Source organism: Hemitrygon akajei, chromosome 8, assembly GCF_048418815.1.
Source record: "Hemitrygon akajei chromosome 8, sHemAka1.3, whole genome shotgun sequence".
Lineage (NCBI taxonomy): Eukaryota > Metazoa > Chordata > Chondrichthyes > Myliobatiformes > Dasyatidae > Hemitrygon > Hemitrygon akajei.
Genome location: NC_133131.1, coordinates 136,598,427 through 136,624,065, shown reverse-complemented (window position 1 = coordinate 136,624,065; position 25,639 = coordinate 136,598,427). Strand labels below are relative to the sequence as shown.

General features: G+C 40.1%; 1 protein-coding gene across 1 annotated transcript in view; it reads left to right on the top strand.

Moving 5' to 3' along the window:
• The window catches only part of mastl (microtubule associated serine/threonine kinase-like), a 52,070-nt gene that overhangs the window by 4,426 nt on the left and 22,005 nt on the right, over positions 1-25,639 (top strand). The window contains exons 2-9 of the mRNA XM_073054702.1: positions 806-943; positions 1,822-1,961; positions 6,957-7,045; positions 7,229-7,335; positions 13,570-13,714; positions 14,304-14,476; positions 15,771-17,120; positions 24,570-24,708. Coding sequence (XP_072910803.1) covers positions 806-943; positions 1,822-1,961; positions 6,957-7,045; positions 7,229-7,335; positions 13,570-13,714; positions 14,304-14,476; positions 15,771-17,120; positions 24,570-24,708 — 2,281 coding nt within the window. The remainder of the gene's footprint in view (positions 1-805; positions 944-1,821; positions 1,962-6,956; positions 7,046-7,228; positions 7,336-13,569; positions 13,715-14,303; positions 14,477-15,770; positions 17,121-24,569; positions 24,709-25,639) is intronic.

The following is a 25,639-nucleotide window of genomic DNA, read 5'->3' as shown; positions in this document are numbered from 1 at the left end:
CTGACTAATTTAGTTTTCACAGGGTTGGTATGACTGATGTAGTCTAATTAAGGCCTTTGACAAGGCTCCATGTTAGAAAACTGGTCCAATAGGTATGACATTCAAAGACAACATGACAAATTCAATCCAAAAAATGTTTTGATGACAGGAGGCAGAGAATTGTTTTTGCTATTGGAAGCCTGATGAAAGTTGGATTAATTGTATAGGATCAGCAATTCCCAGCCTTTTTTATGGTATAAATTAACACTAATCATGGGTGCCATGGTAGTGAAGTGTCCAACATGACGCTATTACTGCTCAAGGTGTTCTGGGGGCCGGAGTTCAATTCTGTGCTGGCAGAATTGAGTTTGTATGTTCTCTCTGTGAATCTTGGACGTTTCTGCCGGATGCTCTGGTTTCATCCCACAGCCCAAAGGCATATTGGTTAGTAGGTTAACTGGCCATTGTAATTTGTCCTGTGATTAAGCTATGGTCACTGGGCGGTGCAGCTGGTTGGAATGCAAGGACCTGTTCTGCACTGCATCTCTAAATAAACAAACAAGTAATAACAGCTTGGATGTAAGTGTAAGTACAATTGGTGAGTTTGTAGATGGTACAAAAATCTGTGGCACTTTAATCATCTTCAGCTATAGGGTGATATCGATGAGTTGCTAAAATGGCAAATGGAGTATGTTCTGAAAAGTGGGGGCGATTCAGTTTAACAAGTAGATAAATTGGTGTAAATAATATAGAATTATATTTATGATATTCATTGTATGCAAATACGCTTAAATATTTAACGGGAAATTGTCACTTCTCACCCAAGGTTGTCAAGAAGGCTGATCTAATACATAAAAATATGGTGCACCAACTGCAGGCAGAGAGAGCTGCACTGGCTCTGAGTAAAAGCCCTTTTATTGTACATTTGTATTACTCGTTGCAGTCTGCCAATAATGTTTATTTGGTAAGTAACTGCTCCACTTCTGTTTTGTGGAAGATGTCTGGTTCTCCAATGTTAAATGCTTAAGAGCTTGTTTTAAATAATAATTTGCATTTATAGATTCTTTGATATAAATATCCCATGAACATTTGATCGAAAAGTGGTTGACAGTTAAGGGAGGTGAATTTAAGGAGGAGGGCTAAGTATGGTAAATGGGCAGCACAGTAGCCTAGTGGTTAGCACAATCGCTTTAGAACACCAGTAATCATCGATCAAGGTTTAATTCCCACCCCGTCTGTAAGGAGTTTGTGTGTTCTCCCCATGACCGTGTGGTTTACTTAGGGTTTACCAATTTCCACCCACATTCCATAGATATACGGCTGGGTTTAGTGATTTGTGGGCATGCTATATGGCGACACGTGAAGCGTCCCCAGCACAATCCTTGGACTGTGTTGATCATTGATGCAGAATGATGCGTTTCGTTGTATGTTTTGATGTGCTTGTGACAAATTAAAGTTAGTCTTTCTTTACTTTGCTGAATTTCTTTTCTTTCTGTGTTTTAAAAGAGCACGGTAAGTGTGTTCAAGAATGTTGAATTTAGGTGGTTTAAAAACATGGCTGCTGATGGTAAACAAAAAGTAGTGTGATATATGTGAGTACACAGAGTTGGAAAATTGCAGGATAGTGCAGACTTAATCTAGCTGCATATATATTTTGTTGGAATAGTCTAGTAGGGAAAATTCCAGTGTTGGCTGCCTGATGTGCCAACTTAAAATTCTTTGAAGATATCTGCATGAATTTATACATATGGTCACCTTATGTTAAGTATTTACAACATTTGCTGCAAAATACAACCTTTTTAGGCAAGCAAAACAAAAAAACATCAAACTTCTTTTCTCTAGGTCATGGAGTATCTCATAGGTGGGGATGTCAAATCTCTACTTCACATTTATGGCTATTTTGATGAAGACATGGCTGTAACGTACATCTCTGAGGTTGCTGTAGCATTGGATTATTTACACAGACATGGAATTATTCACAGGTACTGTAAGACTGAACTGAAATTTGCAAAATATGTGTGTTGAATTTCTTCAACCATTTTTCAATTCTTCTTAAGGGACTGATATGCATGTTGCATTTCTGTATGGTTCACAGATTGAAAAAAAATCAGTTAAACTCAATCAGGTCTGAGCCCAATTGGTGGGTATTAATAATAATACAGTACCTATTCAAAAAAGTATTCACCTCCCTTGGAAGTTTTCATGTTTTATTGTTTTACAACATTGAATCACAGTAATTTGACTTTTTTGACACTAATCAACAGAAAAGACTCATGTCAAACTGCAAACAGATCTCTACAAAGTGATCTAAATGAATTACAAATATAAAACACAAAATAATTGATTGCATAAGTATTCATGCCCTTTAATATGACACACCAAATCATCACTGGTGCAGCCAATTAGTTTTAGAAGTCACTTGATTAGCTAAGGTGTCCTAGCTATATATAAACCTGTGTGCAATCAAGCAGTTTCAATTGATTGTAGTAAATATACACCTGTATCTGCAAGGTCCAACTGCAGATGATTCAATATCCTGGTTAAAAACTATACCGTGAAGTCAAAAGAACACTCCAAGCAACTCTGTGACAATGTTATTGAAAAGCACAAGTCAGGAGATGGATACAAGAAAATTTCCAAGTCACTGAATATCCTTTGGAGTACAGTTAAGTCAATCATCATGAAATGGAAAGAATATGGCACAGCTACAAATCTGCCTAGAGCAGGCCAAACTCAAAAACTGAGAGACCATGTAAGAAGGGAACTAGTGAGTGAGGCCACCAAGAGACCTATGACAACTCTGGAGGAGTTTCAAGCTTCAGTGGCTGAGATGGGAGAGACTGGGTGGTTCACCAGTTGCAGCTTTATGGGGTAGCAAATAGAGAGCCCCTGTTCGGCGGGGGGGGGGGGGGGGGGGGGACTAGGATGAAATCTCAGCTAGAGTTTCTAGAAGGCATGTGGAAGACTCTGAAGTCAGCTAGAAAAAGGTTCTATGATCTGATGAAACCAAAATTAAGCCAAATACAGCACATCATCAAAAGCACCATCCCTACTGTGAAGCATGGTGATGGCTGCATCATGCTGTGGGGAAGCTTCACTGTAGCAAACCCTGGAAGGCTTGCAAAGGTAGGGGGTAAAATGAATGCAGCAAAATACAGGGGAACTCTGGAGGAAAACCTGATGCAGTCTGCAAGAGAACTGTGACTTGGGAGAAGATTTGTTTTCCAAAAGGAGAGTGACCCCAAGCATAAAGCCGAAGCTACACAGTAATAGCTTAAAAACAACAAAGTTAATGTCCTGGCTTGACCAAGTCAGAGTTCAGACCTCAATCCAATTGAGAATTTGTGGCTGGACTTGAAAAGGGCTGTTCACTCACAGACCCCATGCAATCTGACAGAGCTTGAGCAGTTTTCTAAAGAAGAATGGGGGGAAATTGCTGTGTCCAAATGTGCAAAGCTGATAGAGATGTATCCACACAGACTCAAGGCTGTAATTGCTGCCAAAGGTGCATCTACTAAATACTGACTTGAAGGAGGTGAGTAATTATGCAGTCAATTATTTTGCAGAAATTTGTTATCACTTTGACACAGAGGAGTCTATTCTGTTGATCACTGTTTTTAAAAAAAAAAAGCCAACTTAAGTCCACTGTGATTCAATGTTGTAAAACATGAAAACTTCCGGGGGGTGGAGGGGATAAATACTTCTTATAGCCACTGTATATTTTGTGTAGTTGCATTTTATTCGTATCCAAATGTGCTTGCTGTCTTGTATAGGTGAGGTCTAGGCCTCAAGCTGTGATCTCGCCTGTTTACAACCGCCAGCTGAGAGGCATCAGAGCCAGTGTGCTCCACAATAGGTGCTGTAACACAGCATCCAGGCTGGAGCTGGTGCTGCCCCCCAGTGTTCATTTGGCAAAAGACAAGATCTATTGTGGCTCGAGTTTGGACTTTTTTATTATGTGGCTGTATCTTACTGATACCTTTATGTGCTTACTGTCTTGTATGTGCTCTGTGTGACTGTTTGTACTATATTTTTCACATTAGCCCTGAAGAAATGCAGTCTCGCTTGGCTATATTCATGAGCATTCATGTGTGGTTTAATGACCACTAAACTTGAATTGAATTGAACTCAAAAGTTTTCTCTAATCCTTTGAGGTGCTAATCCAAAGGTGTTCTTTTTTGCTGTAACAGAAATCGGTATTGGCAATTAGCTAAAAATTCAGATGTTTCACTCTTTCCTATTCCTAACGTGGACATTTTTAAGACCAAATGTAGAACTTCCATCTGAATTGCTGAATGTTAGAATGTCGAACAGTGCAGTACAGGCCCTTTGGCCCACAAAGTTGTGCCAGCCTTGTAACATACTCCAAGGTTATTCTAGCCCTTCCCTCCCACATAGACCTTCATTTTTCTTTCATCCGTGTGCTTTATCAAAGAGTCTCTTAAATATTCATCATTTTTCCATGATTGTTGGATGGTAATATTATGTTCATCATTAACATTTGCCAATGCTTTGTACCATTTACCTGTCTAAATCACCCATATGGAGGCAAAGTCCTGATCACTTAATATTTTGATATCATCTTCTGACAGTATTTTTTTTCAGTATTCATCTTAATGGCTCCACTGTCTCCTGATTAAATCTCTGCCAAAGCCCTATCCTGAATTACTTTGCAAGGTACTGTTACGTACGCCGTAACTGGGTTTCTTACCAGCAAAAATAGAAGTGTCCGTTGGAGTCTGGTACTATTTTCAAAACAGTGTTTATTAGTAAAAATATACAAATCAATATCAACAATGCCAATATATAGATAATTCACGTTAGCAATACTAAACCTAAAAGTGTGGGTATAATAATAATAATAAACAAGCTCTATCGTTGTCTAAGGAATAATGAATTGTCATATGTGAGTATAAAGTTCAGTTCATACAGGTTGAGGTAGTTGTTGGTCGATGTGTTGTAATTGTTGTGGAGAGAGAGAGAGAGAGAGATCAAACAGTGACAGCCAGTCAAACCTTCCTTTACGATCTTGATCCGTCGATGTGTTGTTGTGGCCATTCAGGTATGACCCCTCTGTCCTTTAGCTAGACTGTTCTTCTATGGTGGACTCGTCACCCAGGCAAGGGTGGACACACACACAAGCCCCCACCGGCCTCGCTATAAACACTGTGAGTTAAAATTGACCGATCCTTCATTCGGTCTCTGATATCCCCACACTTTCTCGTGGGTTCCAACACTTAAGCAGTGCTCACTAGTGTGTCTCTTGGTGCGTTGCCTGGTGTGTCTGAGGGGTGTCTCCCCAGACCTCACTTTTATCCCTACTCACGGGGTCTCAGGTGTCAATCAGTTTTGAATGGCTTAGCCCATCAAACCAGCCCACTCCGGCTGTCCACTGAGGAATTTTAATGAACAGAATAGTACCAAGTAAACAGCCCTCTCCGGAGCCGTGAGTCTTACAGGAGTCATAATATGGTCTCTTTCTCCCGGTGTTATCTCACCCTTGTCTGAAGCAAATGTTCCAGTCCCAGTATGTTTTGTTCCATCTCTTTCTCTCTCATTAGCAGCCTGGTAACAGTAACGGTTTGTAATTCTCCCAGGGGAGGGGTCATGGGCAACCTTGCACCCTTCTGCCCATCAGAGCTGTTCATCCTTCGTAACAGTACCTTTTGTACATCCCTCAACCCAGTTGTTTTCATTTCCACCTCACCTGACAATCCTCCATGATTGCAGAGCTTTGCTGATCTCTCAAGATTGTACTTTACTCACAAAATCTCATGCCTTCGTTTGGAATCACTGCCCTTGGTGTGAACTTTCTGTGACCATCCTTAGAAAAGAATTACTTTATAACCCTCCTCCATTATCAATGAAGACTCTGAAAGCTCTTTGGGTTTATGACTTTCCTGTGAAAAGGAGTTGCCTTATTGACTAAGGAGCATTTGAGTAATGAGGCGCAAACTGTTCCATATCTGGGGTTATGTCAACTTTAATAACAGTGGCCCTTGCTGACTTTTTCCAAAAATAGTCATTTTTGATAACCAAAAATTGCCACATTTTTGATAATTCCACTGACTTTTTTAGCAAGCTTTATAATGTCCAGTATTGCATGAGTCATAGTTTGTGAGATCAGGCGTAAACTTGATGACCACTTCACTGAGCATCTACTATCCCTTCTACCATGACTGGAGCTCCCACTTGCTAGCCATTTTAATTCATCTCCCCATTCTCAAACTGACATATCTGTTGGTGGAGAACATCAGATTTATATAACATCATGTACTGTTGCTCTGGACATGTTTTTGTCAGAGTTGCTGCCTGCCAGCTCCACATATAACATAGTTAACAGCAGTTCATTCAGCTAAATATCACACTGCTACTATTGTGATAGATGTTAATGATACATTTAATACTAGAGGAAGTAGTACTGTGTTCCCCATTGGTCTGTGTTTTGGATGCCAAATCTTTATCATATATTAAGAGATGCAGATGTCCTTGTACCTAAACCTGGGGAACTCTGTTGTATACTTTCCTCTAGTTTGAAAAGTAATATTTCTTTTGTACTCTGTGTTCTCTCACTTGGCCATGATGGTACAATCCTCTATTACTGTACTCCCTTTAGTCTAGAAGGTGACTATTATGTTGCACTTTGTCAAATGCCTTCGAAGTGTCCATAATATGTCATCTATTTCATTATTGACCCTCTGTTCCTTCAACAAAAACTATCAAGTTAATTAGACACAATTTGATTTGAACTAATCCATCTTTCTTGTGCATCTTGCTAATTCCCTTAAAAAAATTTCTTTCTAATTTGCTCCGTGATATTCTTGTTACTCTGGCATTTTATATAATAGTCATATCCGAGTAATCGCATCTTTGTTGTTTTGTGTGTGACATAAGTAGTCCTATTGAGAGATTATAACAGGGCATATTTGGGACATTCTTAAAGTGCAATTTAATCTGATCTTCTGCTTTTTTTTTAGAGATCTGAAACCAGACAACATGTTAATTTCCAACAAGGGGCACATCAAATTAACGGACTTTGGTCTCTCCAGGGTTACTTTGAACAGAGGTAAGAATAAAATTGATTGCTGTGAGTTTTACATAATGATATACATTATCTATTTTCTTGTGCACTAAGTGGAACTGAAGTGCTGGAGTTTCTGATTTTATATAAACTTAAAATGAAATTATGATGTTCAGATCAGGGCCAAATTGGTCATTTCATGTTTTCCAACTCTGTTTTTGTTTCAAGAAATAAACATGATGGATATTCTGAACACACCTTCCATGATAAATCCAAAACTAGACTACTACCGTACTCCAGGCCAGATCTTATCTCTCATTAGTTCTCTGGGCTTTGTAAGTGTTAATTGTCATTTTTTTAATACAGAAATGATAATGTGATGCATATGCTGTATTTTAATGTGACATTTTAGATTAGGGTTCCCAACCTCGGTTAATGGTTAGGGGTCCATGGCATAAAAAAGGTTGGGAACCCCAGTTCTATACGATATGTGTGGTTTGCATGCCTATTTTCCAAACATTCTTTTTTTTTGATTTTCCTTCAAGGGATGTGGGGTTTGCAGGCTGAACCATTGTTTAATGGCCTATCCCTAGTTGCCCTTAAGGTGGTGCTGAGCTGCCATCTTGAATCTCTACAGCTACTGAGGTGTGCATATGCCCACAATGCTGTTTTGAAGAGAGTACTCCGATTTTGAACTAGCTACCGTACAGGAATGGAGATGAATTTCCAAGTGAAGTCCAAAGTCAAAGTAAATTTATTAGATATGCATAATGCGTCAGCTCGATTCATTGTCTTGCAGGCACTTACAGGAAAATCAAGTATGATACAACTTATGAAAAGCTGTACATAACAACGACTGACAATCAGTCCATGTGCAAAAGAAGACAAATTATGCAAATAAGAAAAAAAATTATACCAAGATCATTAGTTGTAGAGTGCTTGAAAATGAGTCTGGAGATTGTGCAATTACAGACAGACAGACATTCTTTATTGATCCCGAGGGAAATTGGGTTTCGTTACAGTTGCACCAACCAAGAATAATGTAGAAATATAGCAATATAAAACCATAAATAATTAAATAATAAGTAACTTATGCCAAGTGGAAATAAGTCCAGTACCAGCCTATTGGCTCAGGGTGTCTGACACTCTGAGGGAGGAGTTGTAAAGTTTGAAGGCCACAGGCAGGAATGACTTCCTATGACGCTCAGTGTTGCATCTCGGTGGAATGAGTCCCTGGCTGAATGTACTCCTGTGCCTAACCAGTACATTATGGAGTGGATGGGAGACATTGTCCAAGATGGCATGCAACTTGGACAACATCCTCTTAGTTGAGTTGAGGTGGGTGAAGTTATCCATATTGGTTCAGGAGCCTGATTTGGGTAATAACTGATTCTGAACCTGGTGTTGTGGGACCTAAAGCTCCTGTACTTCTTGCCTGATGGTAGTAGTAAGAAGAGAGCGTGGCCTGGATGGTGGGTACTGCTTTCTTGCAGCAGTACTGCTTGTAAATGTATTCAACGGTGGGGAGGGCTTTACCTCCGATAGACTGAACTGTGTCCACCACACTTTGTAGAATTTTCCATTCCTGGATATTAACGTTCCCATGCAACCAGTCAGGATACTCTTCACTGTGCATCTATAGAAGCTTGTCAAAGTTTTAGATGGATGTGTTGAATCAGCTCAAACTTCTAAGAAAGTAGCAGTGCTGTCTTTGTGATGACATTTCTGTGCTGGCCCCAGGACAGATTCTCTGATACAACGCCAAGGAATTTAAAGTTGCTGATTGCCTAATGGGGCAATCTGATTGCTCATGGACCTCTGGCTTCTTCGTCCTGTAGTTGACAATCAGCTCTTTAGTTTTACTGATGTTGAATGAGAGGTTGCTGTGGCTCTATCCAACTAAACTTTTCCCTCTTGTATGCCAATTCGTCACTTCCTTTGATTCAACCTACAGTGGTGACAAGTTCAAGTTCAGGTTTCATGTTTAATTATCATCCAGCCATACATGTGTATAACAAAACAAAACATTATTCCTCCGGGGCCAAGGTGCAAAACACATTACCAACAGCACACTGCACACAGAACATAGCACAGAAGGTTATGATTTCAGAAAAAAATCATAGTTACAAAGAGGGGAAAAAAAAGAATATAGCCGAAGTCCCTGAGTTTTTCTGGTCCAACTTGTTCTTCAGCTGAGTGAGTACCGGAGAGCAACACCAAGGGGAGGGACCAGCTGGTATGAAATCCAATGGCACATAGCCACAACAAACTTAATTATCGCATTGGAGCTGCTCTTGGGTATAATACGAGTAGAGCAGAGGGGGCTAAGCACACTGGCTTATAGTGCACCTTGCTGATCGAGCTACATTTGCACAGACCATAAGACATGTCAGCAGAATTAGGCCATTCGGTCCGTCGATTCTGCTTCACCGTTCCATTGGCTGATTTATTATCCCTCTCAACCCCGTTCTCCTGCTTTCTACCCATAACCTTTGACACCTTTACTAATCAAGAATCTATTATGCTCTGCTTTAAATACTGCATACCCAATGACGACCTTCATAGCCATCAATGGCAATGAATTCCATAGATTCACCTCAGTTTGGCTAAAGAAATTCCTCCTCATCTTTGTTTCAATTGAAGAAGAATAGCCCTTAACTCGGCAGTGGATTTATCAGGGTACCGTCTTTTGATGGTGTTTCTGTAACAAACTATTCTTGTTTTTACGAGGCCAAGTTGCTAGCTTGACGCTCAACCCGACTTGGATTCAGACTCGGGAACCTTCGCTTTGGAGTCTGGCGCTGACATTATTGAGCCATCAAGCGGGACTTGTTTCAAATGAACATCCCTTTATTCTAAGGCTGTGCCCTCTTAGACACCACCGTTATAGGTAACATCCTCTCTACATCCACTCATTCTAGGCCTTTCAATATTTGATAGATTTCAATGAGATTCCCCCCTCATCCTTCTAAACTCCAGCAAGTACAGGCTTGGAGCCATCAGACACTTCTCATATTTCATTTCATTCCTGAGATTCTTGGGAACCTTCTCTGGACCCTCTCCAATGACAGCACATTCTTTCTTGGCTAAAGGATCCAAAACTGCTCGCAACAGCGAGGTACTGAGACTGAAGTTAGAGTGAAGTGTGGCTTGAAGGGCAACTTCCAGATGTGGGTTTTTGCTGCCCTTCTCCTGGCTGGTAGAGCTTCAAATCTTGGGTTTAGAAGGTGCTGTCTTAAGAGTCTTGGTGAGTTGCTGCAAGATATCCTATAGCTCTTATAAATAGCTGCTTCTGTGCATTGTTGGTGTAGTAAGTGAATGGCTGTCCACAGATTGCCTATCAAGTGGGCTACTATGTCTGGTATACTGTCGATCTTGTGTTGGTGAAGCTGTACTCATTCAGGCGAGTGGAGAACTGCATCACGTTCCTGACTTGAGCCCTGTAGATCCTGGACAAGCTTTGAAGTGTTACCAGTGTGAGTAATTTGCCACAGGCTCCAGTTCGGTTATTGATCAATGCTAATACCTACAATATTTAGAGTGAGGAAGGAATTCAGTAATGCCATTGAAAGTTTGGGGATGAAAACTGGATTTTAGATATTGTCATTGGCTAGTTTATGTGGCACTTGACACTCATCAGACCATGTCTGAATATTGTCTGGGCCTTGCTGCATTTGCCTGTAGACTGCTTCATTATCTGAGGACTTGCAAATAGTGCTAACATTATGACTGTGTGGCCAAGCTCTGCTCTTAGTCCATTCACAAGTTCTCAGAAGACACCACCATAATGGCAGGATCTCAAACAAAGATGAGCCACATTACAGGAAGGAGAATCAGAACCAAGTGGCTTGATATCAAGACCAAAACCTTTTTTCAATATTAGCAAAACAAAAGGGTTGGTCATTTGACTTCAGGAAGTGTGGTGGAGTATACCATTTCTCCAACTTTTAATACTGACAAACTCCCCTGTACCTTTTGGTCCATCTGAGGGGTCTCGACCTACAATGTCAACTGTCCATTTCACTGTATAGATGCTGGCTGACCTGCTAAGTTGCTCCAGTGTTTTGTACATTGCTCCAGATGCTAGCACCTGCAGTTTCCTGTGTCTCTGTGCTTTTCATTACTCTACCAGCTTTACCAGAGGAGATGGAACTAAGTAACTCTTAGTGATGGGCTTTGAATTTCCCCTATCCCGGGTACAATTTGTGCACTTGTTCTCACCGAGCCTGCCAGTTATTGTTTATTGCTATTCCTTGTGGCTCATCGGGCAGCAACCTTGCCGTTTCTTTAGCATTTTCATCTTTTTTTACGAGGACAAGTGGCTAGCTTGACGCTCAGCCCAGCACGGATGTAAAGCATGCAAAAAGCCAGCCGGATTCTAACCCGGGACCACTCACCTTGAGGTCTGGTGCAGATGCCACTACACTGCCAGCCAGCTTTATTGTTAAGTGTGAAAGATTATTGGCCCATAAGCTGACAAAGATCATAGGTGGTTATCAGGAGATTGTTTATCAGCCTGTGTTTGATCTGGTGCAATGAGAACTCTCAAAGCCACTTTACTTGGATATCACTGTGATATGTAGATCTACAGAGAGCAGCTTGTAACTAGTCCCATGTCATCTACCTGTTCTAGCACCTCTGGAGGTTCCTTATGGTGGGACAAAAAGTAGTCAAAATTATGGGATGATAGAGGTGTCTGGCTCATTAACTATATAGTATGATTCTGTACTATTTTATCAGGCTATTAGTGATAGAAAACTACAGCACAGAAATGGGCTCTTTGTACCAACCTATTTAAATTGCCTATTCCCAACATTCTGCACCGGACCATAGCCCTCCATACACCTACCATCCATGTACCTATCCAAACTTCTCTTAAACATTGAAATCAAAATCACATCCAGCAATTGTGCTGGCATCTTGTTCCACATTCTTGCCACCTTCTGAGTGAAGAAGTTTCCCCTCTTGTTCCCCTTAAACATTTCACCTTTCACCCATAACTCATGAGCTCCAGTTGTAGTCTCACCCAATCTCAGTGGAGAAAAAAGCTTGCTTGCATTTAGATTGAAACCCCTATTAATCTCCTCAAACTTCCATGGTTTTGACAATAAAGTGCTAATCTAATCAATCTTACCTTATTACTCGGGTCCTCCAGTCCCAGCAACATCCTTGTAAATTTTCTCTGTACTCTTTTAATCTTATTTCCATCTTTCCTGTATGTAGATGTCCAAAACTGCACACTATAGTCTAAATTAGGCTTTACCAATGTCTTGTACAACTTCAACATAACATCCCAATTCCTGTACTCAATACTTTGATCAATGAAGGCCAGTGTGCCAAAAGCTTTCTAATGTTCCTATCTACCTGTGCCAGCACTTTCAATGAGTTGTGGACTTGTATTCCCAGATCCTTTTGTTCTACTGTACTCCTCAGTGCCCTACCGCTCACTGTGTAAGACCTACCCTGATTGGTCCTTTCTAAGTTCAACACCTCACACTTGTCTGTATTAAATTTCAGCAGCCATTTCTCAGCCCACTTTTCCAGCTGGTCTAGATCCTGCTGCAAGCTTTGATAGTGTTTTCTATTCTTAGAGAACTCTAGTACAGTTCACACAGTTTTGTGGGTGACTTTGTGAGGTTAACAATACACCAAGATGTGCACATGCAGATTCTGTTGCCAAATGGCAGCCTGCAGTGCTGTAACAGTTCTTGATTTGACCTATTAAATATGAAATTTTACAAATTTCTCCAAATTTCCTCCAAGTAAAACATAGCAAGAGATTTTCAATTAAAAGAACAAACTTTCTACATCTGCCATGCTTCAGTCATGATCCATTTTCCAAATGCAAACAACTTCAAATGCTGAAATAGAACAAAAATTGACTGACTCAATGAGTCAGTCAGCATCTGGGAGGGGGGAAACAATATTTTAACTGGTGACTATTGACATTGGCTCACTTTGTTGACAGGTTATGGACATGAAACGTTTAACTTCCTCTCATGTAGATGCTGCCTAATCTGCTCAGTATTTCCATTGCTTGTTTTAATTATTATCCAGTGTAATAAGTATTTTCTAAAAAAAAATAGAAAGAAAAAGCCAGAAATATTTTGGTTGTCTTTTCTACAATGTTAGCTCGCTTTTTTCATATGATCATGCAGAGAGCAACCAAAAGAAATTACCCAATAGAAGCACTCGCAATTAATCAACTAACCAACAGATGATCATTATAAGATTTCAGGATGAGAAACCCTTGAATGATGGTTCAGACGCAGGTTAAATCTGTATCTCTTATCACACAGTTTTTACTGGAGGTTAATACAATTGAAAAGAGAACATAAGAATCACTTTCAGAATCAGGTTTTTGCTCAAGAACCTATGAATTCCCTATTAACAATTGACAACAAAATTTAGAAATGCTCTGTCCTTTTACAAAAACTAATATTTTAAAATCACTTTTTTAATGAATGTTGCTTATGCATTATTTCATATTGATTATTTTGAAGTATTTAATGTTTAACCCGTTTTCCTTTGTACTTGTTAAATGCTCATGTTTCTGACTTTCTATTTAGAACACACCAGCGGAAGGAAAGACCAAAGATGCATCATCACTGATGAGCCCCATGGTGTGTAGCAATGCCAGTGTTTCCCTTGGATTACTTTGTTCTCCTCTGCCACAGAGTGCTGAAGGATGTAAAAAAGGGCTTGCAATTAAAGGTCTGATTGACAAAATAAATGGATATTAATAGGCATTAGCATGTTTACAATAAAACAATAAGTGTTATTTGATTTCACAAAATGCTTTTTTGAAGTTTGATGTCAATGTTTCCTGATCAGATAGTAACTGTAAGTCTTTAGCTCAGGAGCAGGCATTGTACTTAATGGCATAATTCTACTCCCATGTCTTGTGGTCTTACAGGAATGGTGAGAAGGCAGGTGTATGGGGTTAAGTGGGATCCAAGATCAGCCATGATGGAATGGCAGAGCAAACTCAAGGGGCAGATTAGCCTAATTCTGCTCCCATGGTCTTAAGAAAATTTGAGGCTGAATGGTAGCAATGAACTTTAGACAAGGAAAATGCCTGATTTTGGGGTAGCCAGCCAAATGAAGGTTAGAATTGGTATTTACAAATACAAGTTAAATGAGGAACTGTGTGCTGCTAATATTCTTTTCCATCATCATATTTTATTTTTGCTGGTAACCAGTTCTGCATGTTTTTTTTAACTTAATCCTATAGCTTCTCATTTTCAAATTCACTTTGATATGGTCTTGATGCAAAGATTAATTGAGTATTTTCCTTCTTCAGGTGCCGATAGCTCATCGTGCAGTCCATGCTTGCCAGTAAAATACCTGACTCCAGACTTTGCACAGTTAAATACAAAGGTTGGAGCATCCAGTACCAGCAGTCAATCACGCCTGTTTCCCTCCAGCACAGAGTCAGGATGTTTAAAGAGTCCACTGTGGGAGAAAGAACTCCAGGCTTGTCTTTTTTCAATTCTGTCAATAACTTTCAATATTTTCTTATATGCTATGCAAGATTCATTGAATTAACTGAAAAGTGATATTTCAAAAATGAATTTGAATTGATTCATGACTAAAGAATTGATGGGAAGTGAAGGTAATGGCTTTGGTGTTTCTAACATTTAGTTGCAAATTTATCCTAATCCATTACTGAATGTTGTAGCAACCAGCTTTATCATTTGAATAGCGTGGAGAGGACAAGTTAGTGGCATAACTATGCGGGTGTCTTTGTTGCATGTCATTTTCAATGATGTCCCTGGGCAACAGCCCGCAGATGAGAAGCAAGGTGGGTTTGTGATAGGATTTTAGGCAAGAGTATGGGAAGAGAAGGCATTTTTTGACTATCATTTAGATGGATAAGAATGAAACAAAGGAAGTCTGGTCCCACACATCTGAGTTATAGAGATCTATTGGAGAAATTGATGTAATCAACAATGTCAAAGGCTGCAGATAAGCTAGAAAAGATTATCTTTACAATAATCACATGGATGTTTTTAGTAGCTTAAATCTAATAGGACAAATTCAATCAAAAATATTCGATTAATTTAGTCACTAATTTAGGTGTGTACATACATTCAGGAAGTTAAAGGACAAAAAGTAAGTTGGAGTTTATAAAGGAGAGATGGTTGGCCAGCTTTGTAGTGAAAGCAGGGCAAAGAGAACAGAAGGTGGGTGCTGTGGAGAACGAGTTGAGAGAGGATGAGGACAGTTGGGAAGAAACTAGGGCAAGATATTTGGGATGAGGACAGAAGGTGGTGAATGATAATTCAAACATGAATTATCACCAGCTTAAACTTATTTATTTAACCTTGTTTTTAAGTAACATCTTTTTATCTTCATGTTTTTACTTTATCTGATTGTAAGCCACTTTGAACTATATCGTCTGTATGAAAAGTGCTCTACAAATAAGTTATTGTTAATTTGGTAGCATGGGGAATCAAGGGGTGTACTAAATGTAATTTATTGCTGGATTAGTCTTAATGATGAAGTAAGTGGACGTTTTGAACGCAGTTATGAAAAGTTTTGCTGAAATCTGACACGCTAGGCAAAGTCCATAGGGTCAGTCTCTGAGTGGGCGGAATTAACTGGAATTAAAATTAGGCAGATTTCCTCCTGGAGTATATTGGGTAAGAAGAGAGGCAAGAAACAACTGTTTCTGATTGTCAAAAGTAACTAGTTTGGTTATTTGAAGCAGGTGGATTGATAAGCTGTTTTCCATCGTGTAGTTTTAATTTTGTTGTGATCTTTGCAGGGGAAAGAAGCTGGCGAGCCTGGTTTGAGAGTGATTACAGATAATGGAACATCTGTTATAGGTAGCTCATTTCGGAAGGATGTTATCCATCATAAAGGCAGTCTTGATATGAGTGTCTCTCTGGTTGAAAATGAGAAGAGTCCAGGAAGGAGGCTAGATGGAGAGATTCGGGCTACTCCTCTTAACAATGCAGTAAAGGGTGTTGTCAAAAAATGCCTTTATAAAAGTGTGGCAAAGGAAGAAGAAAAGGTTACCTCACCCACAGCTGAAATGATCAAAACCTCACCCAACAGACTTGGTACTTACAGCTCTTCGCCTACTTGGGGAAGTGAAGTAATGGAAAGCTCTGTGAATTTTGGGCGAGGCCTTTGCCACAAATCAACATCGGAAGGGACTGTTCCATCTGAAAGTTTGCCTCCCCAAGGCTGCTTGATGGATATTTCATCAACTGCTTCTCAAGACTTTTATGGGAATGAATTCCACGAGGAAATCAGTGATAAGCCAAACAAGTCAAAGAGGACATTTGATCAGGTGGATCATAGCCCATTTTCAGTTGGTACCTGGAGAAAGAAGACAAATTCAGAATATAAACGTGGATATGAGATCCCAGAATTCCAACCAATTGCTCACACAGGTTTAACCAGGGAAATAGATGCACTGGGATTAGACTCTGGAATACGTAACTGCAAAAGCCCCATTGTGGATAATGAGTGCTTTGAAGGGAATGGCAGTAACTTTGAAAGAACATCTGAGATTGCATCTGTCACTTCCCTAGCCAAAAACTTGATGACTGAGCTAGATGAGCAATGTGAAAAGGAGAATTGTAAAGATGATCTTAATTGCAGTTTTCAGATTGATGACAATGATAAGAGTCTACAGAGAAATCTAAGTTTGTATTCAGCATCTTCTGCTCAAGATGAATCTTTCTCAGAAGTACTTAATGAGAAACCATTAAATATAAGCACAAAAGATTCTTCATTTGAAGGGGCCACAGCTAAGGACCATGGTTCTCCCCAGTCTTGCCTCCTGCATAAGACACTGCCTCACAGTGCACCAAAGCGTCAGTGTACAGTTGGTGACAATAACAAGTGCATCAGCCACTCAGCAGAAACCTGCTTTGATCTTTACCCTTCATTCCTGGTCAAACCTCTGGCTTCAAACCAAAAGAAGCCTAATGTTATATTCCGAAGTTATTGTAGTCCAATATATGAATGTGATTTATCTGTAAAATCCAGAATGAGTATGGAGTCTGTAGAAAAAATGGATATATCCCTTTGCACTGGGAGTTACCCACAAGCTGTGACACCTCTGCCAAGAATCCAATCGTACAAACTAACTGGATCTTTTCAGGTAGCTTTTTGTATTGCACAAATAAATAGCTTATTGAACCTGGAAAACTTTATTGATGAGGTTGTAGTGAGGTGGATTAAATGCAGATCCACAAATATATTTTTAGTTAAAATTGTGATGTGATTTGTGTAAAGTGACTAAAAATTTCTTCCAGACTACCTCATACTCTATATAGCAAAACAGTATTGAATTACTTAGAAGTTGCAGAACAGACACAGATATTTAATCCGTACTGATATTTACACTGCATGCAGCCAGGATATAACTGAGACGAAGATCAGATTGTTTTTTTATTTTATTGGATGATGGGGCAAGCTATCGTGTGGCTACCTCCAATTTCTCATGTTTGGATGTTATAACACAACTTATCCCCATTATCATATTGGGGAATTTTGCATTCCTGGAAAACAATTTTAGAAAAACAAATTGAAATTTTCACACTTACAATGCTATTTGTGAATGGACATGTCACATGTTGAAACTGTTTAACTGGAGAAATGGCTTTGTGCATGGAGAATATAATCAGTGGCAATTTATTAAATATGACTATTCAGTAGGTCTGATATAATGTGAAATGAGAATTTTGTGATTTCATTAGTGTCCTTTGTCAGAGGAATATTGTAAAATGTCTAAGAAATTATGGGTTGTGTTTAAAACCTGTTCAGATTTGAGCTCTCTTTTTGCCTTGTCCTTTAGATTTACTCTTCCCTCTTCTGAGGAATTGACATCTTGCAAAACTGTTATTTCTACAGCTACCATCATTTCAGGCACTGTGCTTAAGTAGACATTGTTTAACAGGGAGTGCCAGCAGTCTAGTTAAGCGCATGGGAGTGGTAGGGGTAAGGATTTGATTATTATGGTTGAGCCTGATCCTCTTTCTTATCTGGTATCCACACATTCAAAAAATATCACGGCAGCGATACATTCAAAAGTGATTCTCAGCTGAACCCCTCCTGTAATAATACTTCAACTATTGGTACAAGATCAGCAACTCAAATCTGCTTCTGTGATCTTGCAATTCTATTAGTGAGATAGTTTAGTAGGACTGTTCCATAGTTTAGAATCTCCATCTAGTGGGAAAATTTGGTATTGCAGCAAAATGATACAGTTTGCATTTTTCTCTCCTTTTGATTGGATTTTACATAAGAAATAGGAGTAGGGGTAGGCCATCTGGCATGTTGAGCCCACTCCATGATTCAACAAGTTTGTGGCTGATCTGGGCATGGACACAGCTCTATTTATCCATAACCCTTATGCAAAAACTGTGTCTTAAATATATACAATGAGGAATCCTCTATTGCTTCCCTGGCAGCAAATTCCACAGGTTTACTACTCTCTGGGGAAAAGCAATTTCTCCTCATCTTAGCACTACATGTATTCCCTTGACTCTTGAGGCTATGTCCACTAGTTCTACTCTCACCTACCAGTGAAAACAACTTTCCTGCCTCAGTCTTGTTCATCCCTTTAATAATTTTAGATATTCCTATAAGATCCCCTTTCATTCTGCTGAATTCAAGCAAGTGTAATCTCAGGCAATACAATCCCTCCTCGGAAGCTGACATCCTCATCTCCAGAAACAACCTGGTGAACTTCCTCTGTAATGTCTCCAACACCAGTATGTCTTGTCTCAAGTAAGGAGAATAGAACTACATGCAGTACTCCAGGTGTGGCTTCACCTGTACCCTGTACTTTGCAGCATAACCTTCCTGCTCTAAGATTCTCTTCCCCCAGCAATGAAGGGATTTTGATGGTAAAAGAACTCGCACTGGACCAATAATTGGAGTTCCTGGAGTATGGAAGAGTAACTGAGGACTTGATTATTTCAAGTGATGGCCTGTTGAGGAAGAAGCAGATGGAAGAGGCTCTGACCTAGGTCATCAAGTCTGCTTTTCTTTTCTTAGTTGCTGTTCCAGCATTTATTTTTTTTTAATATTTCCCATATCTGAGGTTTTATTTCTCATTCAAGGTCTTGTTTCATGAAAAATTTTCTCCAATCTGGATCTGTTGCACAGAGTTTCTATTTAAAAGCATGTACACTCATGCACACTCCTCAGCTTTTTTTCCTGAGCTTCCCCACATTCACAGCAAGTAGTATTTTTTGTGTAGATGTGAAGACGTTGGTTTGGGGGTGGGGGTAGATGATTGTGGATAAACATTATAGTTTTAGATTGAAGTGTGTTAAGAAAGATGATGTGTGTTCTAATTTCACTTGTAATGACTTTTCCACCAGCTTTCTACAATTCATAGAAATGACTGAAGGCACCAAAAGTATACTCTGCTTATGGCAAAAAGATAGGTTAGGAAGTAAATTATGGAGAGGACATAAGGCTTCAAAGAGATAAGATAGCTTAAGTGTGACCAGAGATTAGGCTGTGGTGGCCAGTGCTATCATGTTTGCTGTTGTGTGCTGGGGCAGCAGGCTGAGGGTAGCAGACACCAACAGAATCAACAAACTCATTCGTAAGGCCAGTGATGTTATGGGGGTGGAACTGGACTCTCTGATGGTGGTATCTGAAAAGAGGATGCTGTCCAAGTTGCATGCCATCTTGGACAATGTCTCCCATCCAACACATAATGTACTGGTTAGGTACAGCAGTACGTTCAGCCAGAAGCTCATTCCACCGAGATGCAACACTGAGCGTCATAGGAAGTCATTCCTGCCTGTGGCCATCAAACTTTACAACTCCTCCCTCAGAGTGTCAGACACCCTGAGCCAATAGGCTGGTCCTGGACTTATTTCCACTTGGCATGATTAACTTATTATTATTTAATTATTTATGGTTTTATATTGCTATATTTCTAAACTATTCTTGGTTGGCGTGGCTGTAACAAAACCCAATTTCCCTCGGGATCAATAAAGTATGTCTGTCTGTAAATGGAGTATAATATGGGAAACTTGAAAATTTCCATGCTGTAGTGGGAAAAACAATTTTAAAACTGTCTAAATTGCAAAAGATTGCGGAGCTCTGAGATGCAGAGGAATTTAAGTGTTCTATAATATACTTCACAAAGGCTAGTACGTAATTAGGAAAGCTAACAGAATATTATTGATAAGGTTTTTGAATAAAAGAGTAGGGAGATATAGGTTCAGTTATATAGGGTGGGCTAGCTGAATGGACTTAATATTGGCTTAATGGCTGGAGACAGGAGGGTTGTTTTAAAGATTGGAGACCTGTGACCAATGGTGTGCTTGCTGGAACTAATATTGGGTTCCCTGTTTATCATCTATATTAATGGTTGGATAAGAATTCTGTTGGCATGATTTGTAAATGTGCAGTGACTGTCAAAATTAGTGGTATTGTGGAGAGTGAAGAAGGTTATCCAAGATTACAGTAGGTTCTAGATCGACTGGGAAAGTGGGCTGAAATAGGCAGATGGGAATTTAAGTCAGAAAAGTGCAAAGTGTTGTATTTTGATAGTTTAACCAGGATAGAACAGAGCATTGAGTATAACTGTTGAGAAATGATGTTACAACTGTACATGACACATCTGAGTACTTTTTGCATTCTGGTTGCCTAGCTCGGAGAAGAGTGTTATTAAAGTGGTAAAGGTACAGATAAGGCTGACAAGGATTTGCTGGGAGAGAAGGACGTGATTCATATGGAGAGACGAACTAGACTGGCCTTTCCTGCCCTGGACCTGAAGGAGCCTTGTAGAAGTATTTACAATCATGAGGGGCATAGTTAAGGCTTTCCCAGGATAGAGGAGTCTAAAGACGAGAAATTCTACAGATGCTGGAAATCCAAGCAACGCACACAAAATACTGGAGGAACTCAGCAGGTCGGGCAGCATCTATGGAAAGAGTAAAAAGTCAATGTTTTGGACCTAGACCCTTCTTCATGACTGGATAAAAAAGATGAGATGTTAGAGTGAGTAGGAGGGAGGAAGGGGGTGGGGAAGAAGTACAAAGTGGTAGATGATGGGTGAAACCTGGAGAGGGAAGGGGTGAAGTAAAGAGCTGCGACGCTGATAGGTGAAAGAGGGAAATCCGATAGGAGAGGATGGAAGAAAGAGAAGAGGGAGGACCACCAAAGGGAGGTGATGGGCTGTTAAGGGGATGAGGTGAGAGAGGGAAACTAGAATGGTGAGGGGGCGGGGCAATTACCAGAAGTTGATGTTCATGCCATCAGGTTGGAGGCTACTCAGACAGAATATAAGGTGTTGATCCTCCAACTTGAGTGTGGCCTTATCGCGGCAGTAGAGGAGGCCATGGTCTGGCATGTCAGAATGGGAATAGGAAGTAGAATTGCAGTGGGTGGCCACCAGGAGATCCCACTTTTTCTGGCAGAGCTCGGTGAAGCAGTCTCCCAATTTATGTTGGGTCTCACCGATATACAGGAGGCCACACTGGGAGCACTGAACACAGTAAATAACCCCAACTGACTCACAGCTGAAGTGTCACCTTACCTGAAAGGACTGTTTAGGGCCCTGGTAGTGAGGGAGCAGGTATAGGGGCAGGTGTAGCACTTGTCCTGCTTGCAAAGATAAGTATCAGGAGGGAGATCAGTGGGGAGGATAAATAGACAAGGGAGTCACAGAGAGTGATCCCTACAGAAAGTGGGGGAAGGGAAAGATGTGTTTGATGATGGGATCCCATTGGAGATGGCAGAAGTTAAAGAGAATTATTTGCTGGACACTGGAGGCTGGTGGGGTGGTAGCTGCCGGCAAGAGGCACCCTATCCCTGGTGGGGTGGTGGAAGGATGGGGTGAGGGCAGATGTGTGTGAAATGGAAGAGATGCAGGTGAGGGCAAGGTTGATGGTGGAGAAGTCAAAAATAAAAAGGCATGTATTTAAAGTGAGAGTGGAAAAAATTAAAGGGGGCATTAAGATGAAGTTTTCTATACAGAGGTGATGGGTATATGACATTCTGCCAGAGGAAGCGGTACAGGCAGGCACTATTACATTTAGACAGAGACATGGAAAAGAAAGATTTGTAGGGATATGGGTAAAATGCAGGCAAGTGGGCCTAGCTCAATTAGGTTAGTCAACATGGACTAGTTGGGATCAAAGAACCTGTTACTGAGCTGAGTAACCTATTGTGGCACTGGTGACTTCACACATGTAGTGCTATGTATACTTCGGAGTCCTTATTTATGGGAGGTTGTAAATGCATTGCAAATGGTTCCAGAAAAGCTTAGCAGAATGATCTCCCAAATGGCATGTTGTCCTGTTGGACAGGCTTAGCTCACCTCTGCTAGTGTGTAGTAGAGTGAGTAGGAACGTGACTGAAAAAAATTGAGCATGGGGTCTTGTCAGAGTGAGTGTTTACTCTCAAGGAGAAGCTGGAACTGGGGGTCACAAGGTGTAGTCCATTTTATCTTAATTTATGAGTCTTTGGAATTCTCAATCAAACGGCAGTGGAAGTAGTGTCTGAACATTTAAACAATAGATTCTTGATGAACTCATTGAAAATGTTGTGGATAAATGGGAAGGTAGCATTGAGATTAAAGTCACATAAGCCATATCCTTATTAAATGATTTGATATGCCAGGTCAAAGTCAAAGTAAATTTATTACCAAAGTACACATATGTCATAATCTACTTAGAGATTCATTTTCTTGCAGGCATTTACAAAAGAATTTGAGAATTATACATAAAGACTGATAAACAACCAATGTGCAAAAGAAGCCAAATTCTGCAAATAAGAAAAATAAATAAATAATTTGAGAACTCGAGTCCTTCAAAGTGAGTCAGTAGGTTGTGAAATTGGTTCAGAGTTAAGGTGAGTGAGGTTATCCACATTGGTTCAGGGCCTGATGATTGTAGGCTAATAATCATTCCTGAACCTGGTGGTGTGGGATATAAGGCTCTTGTACCTCCTACCTGATGGTAGTAGCAATAAGACCATAGCCTGGATGGTGAAGGTCACTGATGATGGATATTGCTTTCTTGTTGCAGCACCCTTTGTAAATGTTCTCAGTGGTGGGGAGGGCTTTGTCTGTAATGAACTGGGCTGTATCCATCACTTTCTGTAGTTTCTTTTTCCATTTCTGGGCATTGGTGTTTCCAAACCAGGCTGTGATACAACCAGTCAGGATACTCTCCAATATGCATCTATAGAAGTTTGACAAAGTTAGATAATATGCCGAATCTACACAGATTTCTAAGAAAGTAAAGGTGCTGTCATGCTTTCTTTGTGCTGGTCCCAGGACAGATCCTCTAATATGAAAATACCAAGGAATTCAAAGTTACTGACCCACTCCACCTCCAATCTTCTAATGAGGACTGACTCATTGACCTCTGGCTTTCTCCTCTTGTAATGTGTCCTGTGGTGACACACTGCTGCGTCTAATTTTCATAGAACAGTACAATGTAGGAACAGGCATTTTGTCTCACCATGTCTGTTTTGACCATGATGCCAACCTAATCTCATCCACCGACATGTATCTACGTATTCCCTGCCTGTTCACGTGTCTGTATAACTACCTCTTAAGCACTGCTATCATACCTACTTCTACCACCTCTCCTAGAAGCATGTTCCAGGTACTTGCCAACTTGCCTTTAAAATCTCCTTTAAACTTTCTCCCCATCTCCTTACAGCTGTGTGCCCTAGTATTTCCACCTTGGGAAGTATTCTGACAATCCATTCCACTCATAATTTTATAATTCTATTGGGTCATTTTTCAGCCTCCTGATATTGGGGGGGAAAGCATCCAAGTTTATACAACCTCTTCATATAGCTAAAGCACTCCAATCCAAGCAGCAGCCTGGTGTGCCTCTACTGCATCCTCTCCAAAGCCTCAACATTCTTTTTATAGTGTGGCAACCAGATCAGCACACAAATCTTCAAAGGTGGATTAACCAAGGTTTTCTACTCAAATGCCCTGATTGATGAAGGCAAGCCACTTTTGGGGAGTTTATTTGTACTACAGATTTGCTATCAGGGGAAAATCTCAAAACACGTAACAATCTGGTAATCGCGTCTGACCTAATGCTTCATGTAAAAGAACAACTATAGACATCAATCCTAAACTTGCATTCAATTTGAATACATGCACAATTGTCCTTTTTGGTTTGAATTTGAAAATTCTGGTCTACTTAACCTATACTATTTCTGGGCTTGAAGAAAATTCTTGTGTTTATTACATGCAGGGCTGAAATCAGTTTGTCTTTTTTCTTCTCTCCATATTTCAGTTCTGAGTATTAGAATTAGCCTGAGTCCTGAAGAATTGGCCCACAATGTTGACTGCTTATTCATTTCCATTGATGCTGCCTGACCTGCTGAGTTCCTCCAGCATTTTGTATGTGTTGCTTTGGATTTCCAGCACCTGCAGAGTTTCTCGTGATTAGAATTAGCATTTTTTTTGTTCATTTCAAAATGTTAGTGTTCCTGAATTTGTTAAAATGTGCCAGAATATTTCATAACTGTGATTATTTTTTCTTGTAATTGATGTGTTCCATATAATTAAGATCCTTGTTTGTTTTCCTTACACCTTTTAACTATTCAGACTCCACTCCCTGCCATTATGCAAACTCCTTATAGAACTCCAAAAAGTGTGCGGAGAGGTCCAGCTCCAGCAGAGTGGGATAGAATTCTGGGAACACCAGATTACTTGGCCCCTGAGCTTCTGCTGAGAATGCCACATGGTAAGAAGAATGACCGTTTTTACAAAATATCTTGTACATACAACTTGATGCTACCAAAACAGAAAAGAGTTGAAATTCTCAGTAGATCTATTAATACTCATAATGTGGAAAATGCATTCACTGAACCAGTCTCAACTAAACTTGAAGCCCTTAGTGAGATAGAAAAATAAAACGGGCAAATGGAATTAATGAACTTAATCTAGTGGACAAGTCCACGTCTGACATATGAAGTTCTATAAAGACCGATTGGCACATCCCGGTAAGGGCAAGGATGTTAAAGTAAGGGAACTGGTTGACCTGAGAAATCCTGAATTTAGTCAGGAATGAAAAGGAAGCTGAAATCAGATTGGGCTCTTGTAGAATATAAAGGTAGCAGTTAAGTGCTCAAGCAGACGATTAAGAAGGCCAAAAGGGGCCATGAGCCTTGGCGAGTGAGATCGAGCATAATCCCAAGGCCCTTATTCCTGAATTAAGGAAAAAGAAGGTAAATATAAGGAGAGGATAAGTCCACTCAAGGAGAAAGGAGGGCATTTGCACTTGGAGTCAGAGTAAATGGCTGAGGTAATAAATTATTTTGTGTCGATATTTACTAAAGAGAATGATTTGTAGGAAAGTAAAAAGCGAGTGGGGCATACTTATGTATTGGGACATTTTGAGATTAAGGAGGAGTAGTCCTGGGTCTCTTGTAAAGCATTATGGTGGATCATTCCCCAAGTCCTACTGGTATATATCCACAAGAATATTGAATAGATACAGGCAGGGTTCCAGAGGTCTGGAGAGTAGTAATTGTTATGCCTTTGTTCAAGAAGGGAAATAGGGATATTCCAGGTAAGTATAGGCCACTGAGCCTCACAACAGTGGTAGGAAAGCTATTGGGGTGGATACTGAGCGATAGGACCTTTGCTCATTTGGAAAGGCATGGCCTGCTTGG